Here is a 13,808-nt window from a genome sequence, read left to right on the forward strand (position 1 = left end):
TGTGTGTGTGTGTGGCTAGTTCATATGGGTGTATGGAGGGGGGTTGGCTGCATGTGTGTGTGTGAATCTGTATGCTGTTGTTCTGTCGTTGAGCTGGACACATTTGGAATTTTGGAATTTGGGCCGCAGACCAGGAATTTTCATCCTGGGGGGTCAGACGAGGGGGGTCTGGGGGCGGAGGATGGCCATGTAGGGGGGCTGTATGGGGGTCGGAATGGGCTGTCCCTCTCTCCTCTCTTCCGTCTTTCCCTCCCTTGCATACATTCACAGTCCAGCTGTCCGTCTCCACACTCACTCTGTCAGGCTGAGGAGTGAAGATAGAAGAGAAGACGTGCCACCACCGCACTGAAACAGACTAGAGAGGGATCCACCGGAAGAAAAGAAGAAAAAGCACTGCATTCAAGAACACAGCAAGAAGAAAGCCCGGCCTGTGAGTATAGCACGTTTGCAAAAGAAAATCTAATATTGCACTGTAATATAATGTCATTGTACTCCAGTAGCTGTTGTTTGCATGGGGTCTTTGGAACATCGTGGATCTCCTCATCTAAGTAAAGCAGACGCGTCAGGCTGAATTGAAGTTATGTCACAGACAGTGTGGCAGAAGGAGAAAGCGATAAAGGGCAAACTAGGGAAAATTTCAACTGGCCAGTTTGCAAGGCTGCACACGTCACACTCACTCTCCAGCTCTCTTCCAAACATCCACGACTACAGACAGCACACTAGAGAGAGAACAATCAATCACATTATCCAACAGATTCCACATCTCCTACCACACGTACTGGTGAAGATCGTATTATCTTATAACATCCACCAACTTTCCATGCTTCAGCACAAAATGTTGTTGCGTTTGGTTTTAACATTAATTACTCCACCATCATGATGGTTTAACACATCTCTACACGTCTGTAGTGTTGCAAAACTTTCCAATCTCTTTTCCAACCTCGGTTTCACAACCAGATTAATGCCATTGACTGTACGTTGTTATATGAGCCCCGCGAGCGTAAAATGGGTGACTTTGTTTAGATAATGTTTCTATTTTTAAAGACAAAAAGCTGATTCATTCAAACTCCTGTCTGTTTATATGAGCTGATATGATGTGAAGGACATAGAATGCAGAACATTACGCACAGACTCTCAAAGGTTTCTGAGGACGCACAAAGGTCGGGGAATTTGTGATTCTTGTATTTATACCAAAATCGTTTTGGAAGCACGGTGTTGTTATAAGAATTAAAATGGCTATGTGACATCAGAACAGGGAACACTGCTTTACTGTACTTACACAGGCCACTGCTGTTACGTCACATTTGTTTATGTGTTCTGCTAATTACTTATGTTAGATGTTTTATTTTATATGGATGGATGCTGACTTGAGCATTCATATAAAGGCAATGAGTGTGACAGGGAGTCAAGTAAATCAGACTGGGGCCCTCTGTTGTAGCCACTTTAGTTTTCTATTTTTGGTTTTTGGAAATATTAATTTGTCTTCTCAGGGCTGCTAAAGTAAGCAATGTGGAAGTAGCGAGCATCGTTGATGGCCACCAAGGATCTTGTCTAGAACTTTTATAATATATACACTACCATTCAAAAGTCTCAATAAAAATGAAAAATTATATTCAGCAAGGGTGCATTAAATTGAACAAAAGTTATGTTACAAAAAAAATATTTTTCAAATAAATTATGTTCATTTTGAACATTATATTCGTCAAAGAATCCTGAAAAAAAGTTATCACGCTTTTCAAAAACATTAAGCAGCACAACTGTTTTAAATTTTGATAGGGATAAGATACATTTCTGGAGCAGCAAATCAGCATATCAGAATTATTTCTGAAGAATCACGTGACTCTGAACACTGGAGTAATGATGCTGAAAATTCAGCTTTTCCATCAAAGGAATAAATTAAATAAAATAGAAAACCTAATTGGAATAGTAATTGTTTCTTAAATGCAGCCTTGGTGCATACTATTAAAAGCCTTTTAATCGTCAAACCCCAAATGTTTGAACACTTAGTGTACTTGTTTCTAGTTGTTGTAAATCAATATTTGAAGATAAATTTCAGTATCTGTATAATACAGCAGCCAAAATAAAAGTCACTTAAAAAACTTCAGTTACTGCTGTTTAATGATGTAAATTGTAATAAATATAAATTGTATACAGTTATTGTGGTAACCTACATTTATGGAAACTTGTTGAAATCTTGTATTAGATAGGATTAAGGGATCTAGTATACAATTATGCAGAATAAGCCATTTATATGTGTTTAAAAGTAGTAATAAACAGCCAATATGCTCCATGCTATAAGCAACTATTTAATAGTGAGAACTGGTCCCTAAACGTAAGTGTTACTGATATGTTCTATCTAATGCTGACATTCAAACATTTTAAATAGTGGCTTAATTACGTGTCCAATTCATTTACCACAATGAATTCATGTGTCTATGCCGTCTTTGTTACCAGTACAGCCTTGGGGGTCCTGGCATGAAAACCCCACTTAGGTTTGCACAGGTGGAAGGAGAGGAGGTCGTATTCATAAAATTATAAGTGCACTGACCAGCAAAGTTAAATGCCTGAGTGCTTTGCCCACCATGAGTTTAATGCCCAGCTGAGCACGCAGAGTTAACCATAGACATGACACTAGACTAGTGTGAGTGTGTTTATAAGGGTGAACGAGAGGTAGGAGGAGAGCGTTTGTCATTACATGTGTGTGGTCTGCCCATGAAGTCCAGTCTTTATTACTTGTGTTATATGCGGTCATATAATCACTGCAGACTTTACAAAAGTCACGGGACTACCAGCAAACCAAATGTTAAGCAAACAGACGCATGCCTATTCCCATCTGAATTGCCCCACATTTATTAATTTTGATTCATAGGAAGCCATATAATGATGACACATCTTCTACAGAAAATTGTAAAAAAAAAAAAGACTTATACAAAAGGAGGCATTCTGGGTAACCGCACTTTGACCTTTCCAGCGAACCTCGGGGGGGTTTTCCTGGGAATGTGATACTGTGGGAAACACAGCAAGTGTCCGGCTGACCGTTATTCAGAGCGCTGCCCACATCCTCTCCGCTGGCATTCCAGAAGGTCAAGTGCCACTCAGACATGATGGCAGACGATATTACCCACGCCTCCACACTGCTCACACTCCGGCCAAGCGACTGGACTGTGCTCTCGCTGGCCTCGAGTTTGTTTATGGCGGTTGATTTCAGGGTTTTCCCAGTCCAGTGCAACACCACAGGAACAGTCTGCTTTGAGATTTTGCGGGTTACTATTTAAACCATAAGTAGCACGTAGGTCAGTCCGTAGGAGCGGGTAAATCACACAGATGAGAGATTTGCGAGCATGTTTGTTTTGTCACAGCATTTTAGTTCTTTTGCGTGTGAAGTCGCATGTGTTTCTTGTACGGTGGCTACTAAGTGGCTTGAATCATTTCATGTGGTTTGGGAGGAAAAGCAACATTTCTTTCTGGAGGCTGATGCAGCGGGGATAGAATGTGCAGATTTACACGTCACCCTGTGGTTGGCTGTTTGTCACACTGAGTAAACATGACAATACTTTTGAACTGGATTCTTTGCATTTTCAGAATAGAGTTATTGTTGGGCTCTGTCATGTTGCAGCATCTTGTGTTTGAGTGCACACTCAATGTCAACGTATGTGTGGATTTACAGAAAAGAATGCCAGGAAAATAGACTTGTGTTTAATAGGTCTGTGTGAAACCTTGACATTAGTGAAAAATGTTTCATATAAATTATAGTTCATATTTAATCATTACAGTTAATAATTGCTCTTGGGGTTTTTGAATAAAGAAAGGAGCTATCGAAACTAACAAAAAAGTACTGAATGAACAAGTAACAATAATATGTCTATATTTATAAATTCTGTAAAATGATACAGTGAACCATTGTCGGTTCATTATACTGCATATATTAACAAAAATCGACAAATTGAACCTTACTGTAAGTTATAAATGTTATGAGATTCAGATTCATTCTTTTTTGTCCTCAGAAAGAGCGAAGACGTTTGTTTTCACAGACTATACTATCTGATAAAATTGTGTAATCCAAAGGGACTTTTAGGAACTTGTCAGAATCAATATTTGTAATACGCAGTGACAGATTTATTAGACAACTAGATTAGCATATCATAGTATATATGTTAAAGTTCCAAAAAAGTATAATCTGATAAATTCATTGTACAACATTACTTTTTAGAATAGGCAAAGGGCCTATTTAGAAGTCTTATACTCTCTGTTTATCTCACAATGCATACCATAATGCAAGTATCATAAAAAAAGAGTGATACACAATAATTAAAAATTCAGTACTATTCAAGTCTGAGTTTATGTTGAAGTCTTTTTGATATTGTTGCAATTATAATACAACCACCAGGGGGAGTCTGGTACTCAAGCAATTTTAGCGGTCGTGTGGATTGCTATTAGAGGCCCTGGCACTACATTAGGCCTACACACGTAATAAAGTTGCAATAAACCACAGACATCTTTTTTGAATTTTAGTTCTGACTATAGTGGGGTCACTTATATGTGTTCAAACAGTGATGCGTAAAGCTCAAGATGTTTTGTTTCTCATCCACAGATTGCTCAGTGTAACTTCATCGCAGCTTCATCTAATCCACACCAGATACTCTATCAGCGAGTGTGTATGTGTGTGTGAGAGAGTGCATGTCTGTCTGATTTCTCTTTAGTCAACGCTCTTGGAGGTGTTTTTCTACCTGTGCTCATCAGAGCGTGTAGTGTGTGTGAGGATGCGGCCCGAGTGTGTTTTGGTCTTTTGTATGTGCATCTCGGTGTTTCTCCACCGCGCTATTTCACAGCCACCCACAGAAACTGACACTTACACGGTAAGGAGGAACAAAACCTCCCCATCTTTCTCCCTCCCTTTTCTATCTTTAAAATATATCTTCATAATATATGTTGCGTTATTATATCTTTAAATCTTATATTCATACACAATGTGTAACTATGCTATATAGTTTAATTTCTACTTTAAGTGTGCTACTTTAATTCCCCTATAGGAATGTACAGATGGATATCACTGGGATCCACAGACTCAACACTGCAAAGGTAAAACACAAAACACCCAATTAAAAGGGTCCTTATGCAGAGTTCAACACAATCTAATACCCTGACCAGGATATCTGTACTAGTTCACTTTTCTTTAAAACAAATCATCATATACAGACAATAGTTAAATCACACAGATAAGGAGTTTTGGACAAGTATACACACACACACACACACACACACAATATTTTTAATGTATAATTAAAATATTTAATAAAAAAAAAACTATACGTATATGATGTTCTATTCATCAAGGAATCTCGACAAAGGTATCTAAGCTTCAGTTGAAATTATATTTCATAACAAGAATGTTTTTGCCGTATTTTTGAGACCTTTGTTCACATAAGAGAAAATTATTTTAGTGTAGTTTACAGTAATGTTTAATATTATATAAAGGTAAAAATTCGACATAGAGAAACCTTTGTATTAAACAACTGTTTGTATTATGTATGTGTCTTGTAACTGTTATGTAACTATTATCATACAGTGTGCTTTTTACCCACAAACACCTGCCTGGAATGTGTGTCTGCAGATATAAATGAATGTGAGACAATCCCAGAGGCCTGTAAGGGAGAGATGAAGTGCTTTAACCACTATGGGGGCTACCTGTGCCTTCCTCGCTCTGCCTCGGTCATCCCTGCCCCTGAACCCCCCAACCAGATCCACCCCAGCCTGGAGAACACGGCCAGCGAGCCATTCAACCCCTGCCCTCTGGGTTTTGAGCCCCAGGGAGACAGCTGCGTGGGTGAGTGTGTGATAGGAATCAGTGTTCGCAGGAATCAGCGTTGTAAACAGTAGCATGCCATTATACAAAGTCACTGAGTCATGTCATGTGTGTCCGTATCCAAATGAAAATCACCTTTATCAGTGAACGGATTGATTAAAGGGGGATTATTGCATGCAATGTTTTAGTTTTGACTGTTAGTGTTTGAATGACTCAGACAGGAACAGGTGGTCAGGGAAAAAGGCCAGCTAGTTTTTGCGCTCAGACAACTGTGGGAGTCATGCTGAAGTCTTGGCAGGGGGCTGGTCTGCAGGGGGTCGAGGAATTTACTAAGACTGAGGCATCCCAGCTGTCGTCTACCGTCAAGAGGAAACAAATAAAGATAACGTTACTGATGTAGACACAGCTTTCCCAAGAGCTTCCCATGAGCTCCAGTGCCAAAACTGAGAAGACAAAGAAAGATAAAAACTGAACCAGAGATGTGTCCACAATAAATTTCCATGATTCTGTCTCACAAAAACAGATGTGGATGAGTGTGAACAGGACAGTCACGACTGCCAGCCAAGTCAACAGTGTTTCAATACAGAAGGCTCCTTCTCCTGCCAGTGTCCAGATGGGTATCGCAAAGTGGGAACAGAATGCATTGGTGAGAAACGAAAATTGCTGTGCAAACCCACAACATATTTTATCTCTCCAAAAATCCATCACAAAGATGGATTTGTATTTATACTATACTCATGTCATGTTTATTTATACTCATTTATTTATACTTGGGTTGTTCTAAATCTTCCCTTGTGAAAAAGAAGTACGCTTAAAGGGGTACTTTGCACAAAAATTCTCTCATCATTTACTCAGCCTCAAGTTGTTCGTAACCTGTATGAGTTTTTTTTCCTGCTGAATACAAAAAAAGATACTTTGAATAATGTGTGAATCCATTCATTGACTTTCATAGTATTTTTTATCCATATTATGGAAGTTAGTGTGGTCCATCACCTGCTCAGTTATCCATATTCTTCAAATGCAAGTCATGTGAAGCCGTACGGTTGATTTATGTGAGGAACAGACTCACAAAATTGAAGCTGGTTCATTTACATGCAAATATGTTGAAACCACGATGCATCTCATCAGTGTTGAGGTCATGAAGGTGTAAATGTTGACAGACTTTCATTTTGGGTGAACTATTGTTTAAAAGTTTGGATGTGGTATAATTTCAATATAAAGTAATGTTTGTGGGTAAAATTAGATAATAAAGTTAGCTCCAGTATACCTGCAAAGTAATTTCTTGACAAGAGCTTATATATCTTTAAAAGGATAGTTCACCCAATTACACACCCTCATGTTGTTTCAAAACCGTAAGTATGGAAGCAGTTTAGTCTCAAATATAATTCACGCAAAAAAACACAATTCACACATGCATAGACAATTTCACATGCATGAAACCTTATTCACGTACACACAAAAAAAATTCACGTGCGTGAAAAAAAGAAAATATTCACAAAAAGCAATTCACATGCGCAAAATAAAATTATATATTTATAAAATACGTTTCACAGATGCAAAAACCAATTTGTAGATATGCATTCAAGGAGCAAGATTCTGCGGCACCTTTTGCGCAATATGGATTAAATAGAACGGAAATTTAATTTACATCAGTAATCCAGCATGTCGAATGAAGAACAGGAAGCAAGGGTAAGAGTTCAGTTTATTTCATAAAAGTCTGAGTTTACACATTTTATCGTTTACACATTCAATCAAAATACAGTTGTTACAGGAAAGTTACAGTAATTATAAATTAAATTGCGATCAGGATAGTAAAAAGAAAGACCTGTAAAGACAAAAGTAACATTCTGAGAGTTGTGAAATTATAATTCTAAATAATCTTTTTTTATAAATTGATGTCTGTTAGGTCAGTATGTACTTTCTTACAGCAATACATTTTAAAACATATGTAGCCTAGTCATTGTTAACCACTACGTTATATTTACTGTAACTGTCCTGTAACAACTGTATTTTGATTGAATGTGTAAACGATAAAATGTGTAAACTCAGACTTTTATGAAATAAACTAAACTCTTACCCATGATTCCTGTTCTTCATTTGACATGCTGGATTACTGATGTAAAGGCTTAATTTCCGTTCTAATTAATCCATATTGCGCAAAAGGTGCCGTAGAATCGTGCTCCTTGAATGCACTCAGTGGCTTATGATATGAGTGGTTGAATGGTAAGCTCGCATCTGATTGGCTAAAGAGTACGACAGACCCAAGTGGGAAGAGAGCTCTGCCAGAAAAGTCTCAAAAACACACACACTCAAATCTGAGTGGATTCGTAGTAAATGACGATTCGTACATTCAGACACTCGGAAATTTTAAACATTCAAAGTTTTTTGTGCACAGTTGTATATCTACAAATTGTTTTTTGCATTTGTGAAACGTATTTTATAAATATATAATTTGACTTTGCGCATGTGAATTGCTTTTTGTGAATATATATATTTTTTCACGCACGCGAATTTTTTTTGTGTGTACGTGAATTAGGTTTCATGCATGTGAAATTGTCTACGCATGTGTGAATCGTGTTTTTTGCGTGAATTATATTTGAGACTAAACTGCTTCCATATGTATGACCTTCGTTCTTCTTCAGAACAAAAATTAAGAATTGTAAAAAAATCCATGAGCTTTCTGTCACTCCATAGAGAGCAATGTTAATTTTATATTCCCAGACCAAGAAACGTAGTAAGAACATCAGTAGTTTAACCGTAATTTTATGAAGCTATACAATACTTTTTGTGCTCAAAGAAAACAAAAGTAACAACTTTATTCAAAAATTCTTCTCCAAATCACATCTTCTGCCATTATCGAGAGTACCTCTGACCGTAAACGCATGCACGTCATGCTGCTGACGTAGAACACGTATGCGGTGAGACTTGTTTATTTGAGACTTGTTTGTTTATATTATTGCTTTCCTTGTGCAGAGGAATTGTTGAATAAAGATGTTACTTTTGTTTTCTTTTCGCACAAAAATAATTCTCGTATCTTCATAAAATTACTGTTGAACCATGGATGTCACATGGATTATTTTATCGATGTCCTTACTACCTTTCTGGGCCTTCACCATGGTAGGACCCTTGCTGTTTTTTATATTTTTGATAAGATTTAATCAAAAATAACTTAATTTGTGTTCTAAAAGATAAACAAAGGTTTTACGGGTTTGGAATGACACAAGGGTAAATAATTAATGACAGAATTTTTGGCTGAACTATGCCTTTAAATAAGATCTTTTAACTCATATAAAGTAATATTATCTTAATTATGTTAATTATTTATATTTATAATACAATTAAATATCTATTAGTTAACACCTTTGAAACAAGTTGTTGCCAGGGTTAAGTTCCAGAGAGGATTGCATTTTATGAGTATATTGTACTTTAAATTATATTAAATGGCAAGATCATCTATCAATGTCTGTTCAGTCATACCAATGAGGAATAAAATTGATTTATATGTGATCTAATTTTGTGTTTGAATACTTTTCAGACATCGACGAGTGCCGGTACCGCTACTGTCAACATCGCTGTGTTAATGTCCCTGGCTCATTCTCCTGCCAGTGTGAGCCTGGTTTCCAGCTGGCTGGCAACAATCGCTCCTGTATTGGTAAGCCAACCCACACGCTCACTCCCACGCCCCGTTTTGCCATACCCTGAGTCATAGGCCAACCCACCCCACACACAGACAAGCACTTGGAATCCAAACCCACGTACTTACAAAACTCCATCCTACACCTCATTTTCTTTGAGTAAAAGCCAAAATATTAACCAGTAAAAGAGCACTTTGTGCCTATTGGAAAACGAGAAATCGAGACATTAAAGTCAGTGTGAATTGCTGTTTGCAGCACACTTAGCTTTTGTAACTGGATGTGTTTCCAAGTGAAATAATATATTCAATATGAAAAATAAAGTAGGACAGGACTTTATTTTATCCATCAGGAATTGATTGGATCATGGAAAGCGAGTGTTACATGAGAAACAAGGTGAATTCCAGTTTGTTGAATTATTGTCAAAATAGCTGTTTTGAAATACTGATTAAAGGAATAGTTCATCCTAAAATTTTAATAGGCAAAAAATATACTCAGCTTCAGGCCATACAAGATAAAGAGGAGTTTATTTCTTCATCACAACAGATTTAGAGAAATTTAGCATTACATCACTATCTCACCAATGGATCCTTTGAAGTGAATGGATGCCATCAGAATGAGAGTCCAAACAGCTGATAAAAACATCACAGTAATCCACAAGTAATCTACAAGACTACATAAAGTCATCAGTTAATGTCTTATGAAGTGAAAAGCTGTTTGTAAGAAACAAGGCAATCAAAATGTGTATTTATTTATGTATTATTTTTTTAACAACACAAATGTATTTATTTTTTTGTATTTAAACTGTTGCTTCTGACAAAAAACAAGTCCCCATCTATAATATTACTTTCTCTAGTAATAAAGTCATCTTGCCTAAATCATCAGAGTAATGTACAGAGATCAAGCACATTTACAAGTGAAAACAGTCCAAAGTCATAAGTGACTATTTAAAGATAAAATTCCTTTGATGGACTGGAGTCTTGCAGATTATTATGATGTTTTTAATCAGCTTTTTGGACTCTAATTCTGACGGCACCCATTCACTGCAGATGGTCTGTTGGTGAGCAAGAAGTTCTCAGAAAACTTTTGGGTAAACTATTCCTTTAAGTATTTTAATTTCAGTTACCAATTAGGATGATATTTATCAGTAGAGTACCATGCCCTGATGAACTGTACACAGTAACACCATAAAAGTGCATTAAGACAAGCTTGACTAATTGGATGCACTAAAATTAAACTGCACTTCCTCTAAGGTATGCCTAAAACAAAAGCATTGAGTTTTTGGTTTTGCTTAAGTGGCCACCTAAAATTACTAGAAATTGATTTATGTCAACAATAATAGCCATTCCAGCTCGGAAAGTATCTATTTTACATAATTATTTTCACCCTTCACTTTTTGCCCTATGCTTAGTATTTTCATGTACAATCCTGTCTGTTGCACTCAGATGTTGATGAGTGTGGCATGGGGGCCCCCTGCAGTCAGAGGTGTTATAACACTTACGGGACGTTCCTGTGTCGTTGTGAGCAGGGTTATGAGCTGGGGCCAGATGGCTTTTCCTGCAATGGTAAGCTAAGAGCAAACACAAACAAATGTGGAAAAACTAAAATAAATAAATATGCATATTTGTGAAAAATATTTATGCATGTTACTACTGAAGCAAGTGATCATATTCATTCTCTGTCCTCAGACATAGACGAGTGCAGCTACTCCAGTTACCTGTGCCAGTATCAGTGTGTTAATGAGCATGGCAAATTCTCCTGTGTCTGTCCTGAAGGCTATCAGCTTCTGGGCACGCGCCTCTGCCAAGGTCCACCTCAATTTTTTACTCACTTCAAATTCACTCATAGGGCAAATAAGAGACATTCTTTCTTTCTTTGAATCTAGACATAAATGAATGTGAGACAGGAGCTCATCAGTGCTCTGATGGACAGACCTGTGTGAACATTCATGGAGGTCACAAATGTGTTAACAACAGAAGCTGTCAGGAACCTTACGTACAAGTGTCTGAGTGAGTAAACTATTTGAAAAATACCACAAGAAGCACTTGCAGGTTATTCACTTTACACACAGTTTTATCATCAAATCTTCTGAGATATTTTCCTCTCTATTAATTGTCTATTCTTCATCAGTAGTGCCTATTGAGACATACCTAACATGGTTTATTTATTTTCCCATATCTGAGGCCAGTTCTTCAGTCTGTGCCTGCAAGCATGTCTCAACAGAATCTGCACTTCCACAAGCTTTAAATGAATAACAGGTGGTCAGGCATTTCTGAAGAAATATCTGGCTAGAAGGATGGCATCCAAAATTTTAAGCCAATTTGCTGGACATATGGTACACATACTTGTATAATTTAGTACAGTTGTGGCTAACAGTTATTAGTCATGCAAAAACCTGACCTAGTGGATACTTTTAAGTTTATGTATCAGTTTTATTACAACAAGTTAAGTGCAGTTCTGTTTAAGCCATGTCAAATATTCTAAATCAGTCCAGTCCTGTAAAAGTGTATTGATTCTGTTCACTTAGATTTAGTCCTGAAAAATTTAGCTGAGGTCTGTCCTAACCGATGTAATTTTCTCTCTTTATTCAGTCGCTGTACATGTCCTATCACAAAGCCTGGCTGTCGAGACATGCCATACTCCATCGTGCATCGCTACATGAGCGTCACGTCCGAGCGCTCTGTCCCTTCAGATATCTTTCAGATCCAGGCCACCAGCGTCTTACCTGGAGCTTACAACACCTTCCGCATCCGCTCTGGAGATGACAATGGAGACTTTTACATCAGGGTACTTTAAAAATGATTTAACTTTACTGCATATTCTGAAAGAAAAACTTAATTTGGTGTGTGTGTATGTATGTATATATATATATATATATATATATATATATATATATATATATAAAGAAATTCACAAAACTATTAAGCAGCATGACTGCTTTTAACAAAATAAAACGTTTCTAGAGCACCAAATCAACATATTAGAATGACTGTGATGTGACACTTAAAAATTACTTTCTTAAATATCTAAAAATACAAAATTGTTATAACATGTATCACTTTTACTGTTTTTACTGTATTTTTGATAAAATAAATGCACCCTTGGTGAGCAATGAGACTTAATTTCTAAAAATGCTACCAACCCCAAACTTTTAACAGGTAGGCCTAGTGTATGTAATTTTTTTACTTTTGATTCCTGCCATTAGAATTGTGCATTTCTCACAGAGCCAAATTTTGAATCGAGTGCCTGTCATATCTGTTTCCTCAGCAAATCAACAACATCAGCGCCATGCTTGTTCTCGCCCGCGCCGTGAACGGCCCCAGAGAGTACGTGCTGGATCTGGAGATGGTTTCTGTGAACCCGCTCGTGAGCTACCAGACCAGTTCTGTCCTGCGCTTGACCATTTACGTTGGGCCTAATGCCTTTTAGCTGAGAGAGATGTCCAGAGAGGGAAAAAGGGGGTGGAAGAGTGGAAGCACTGATTGATTCATCCAACAAGGAGGGCTTATGAGCTGAATATGTCTGGCAGCTGACAGACAACATTTCCAAGATTGTACAAAAGTCATTTTCACGAGAGATGTACCAACTTATACAACCTCTACATCATAAATAATAAAAAGGCAATTAGAGACAGGCACTATATTTTAAGGACAAGATGTTGAAAAGATAACAACTCACTATATTGTGACATATAGAAAGTAGCAAACTTACTAGCTGCACTATGACTCCAAACCTGCTGTAGAACCAGTGTAAACTGTCTTCTGTCATTTCTAAAAATAGCCTCTTTCTCAGGATGAGGGCTGCAACTCTGCAGACTCTTTCCACTGGTTTGCTCTTCCAGTTCAGAAGTCAGCAACAATAATTAATCCCTCCTATTCAAATCAATGTAGCAATAACAATATCAAGGCTGTAAAAAGTTTCTCTATGTTCTTAAGTGTCAAAAAGCCTCTTTTAATTTTCCACTATGTATAATCCATCTCTGAGTTCAGTATTGTTTTTATTCATTGTTGTTATTCAGTAACCACTCAGTCATTCCAAACCTCTACCACACCACCATCAATAATGCTCATGTTACTTTGTGTAGTTTTTTTTTTCTACCATGCTGCCGTTGTTGTATATCGATTCTGGATTTATTACTGTAATAAATATACAATTCTGGCTCCAGAACTCCATATGTTTGCCTTCCCGCTGGGATGTTTTCTTGGCATTTTTTTCAACATTTTTTTTTCTGCTATGCATCCTCTTCCGCCTAATGGAAAGTCTCCCTCACGTGCCCTGCTTAACCCTTCCACCCACCCTTGCGATCTCTTGACTCATCTAACCACGGGATACACTGGAACCCTACTGAGCAGCTGTCCGCCTCTCTGCAGCCT

General features: G+C 37.4%; 1 protein-coding gene across 1 annotated transcript; it reads left to right on the forward strand.

Moving 5' to 3' along the window:
- Positions 1-235: 235 nt before the first annotated feature.
- LOC113114170 (EGF-containing fibulin-like extracellular matrix protein 2) lies at positions 236-13,607 on the forward strand. The gene is made up of 11 exons (XM_026280967.1): positions 236-430; positions 4,592-4,856; positions 5,031-5,079; positions 5,612-5,824; positions 6,327-6,449; positions 9,339-9,455; positions 10,881-11,000; positions 11,124-11,243; positions 11,321-11,444; positions 12,027-12,222; positions 12,703-13,607. Exons 2-11 carry the CDS (start codon positions 4,761-4,763, stop codon positions 12,862-12,864), a joined length of 1,320 nt encoding a protein of 439 aa, XP_026136752.1. The 5' UTR covers positions 236-430; positions 4,592-4,760; the 3' UTR covers positions 12,865-13,607.
- The last annotated feature ends 201 nt before the right edge of the window (positions 13,608-13,808 follow it).

The sequence above is a fragment of the Carassius auratus genome, chromosome 14 (genome assembly GCF_003368295.1).
Source record: "Carassius auratus strain Wakin chromosome 14, ASM336829v1, whole genome shotgun sequence".
NCBI lineage: Eukaryota > Metazoa > Chordata > Actinopteri > Cypriniformes > Cyprinidae > Carassius > Carassius auratus.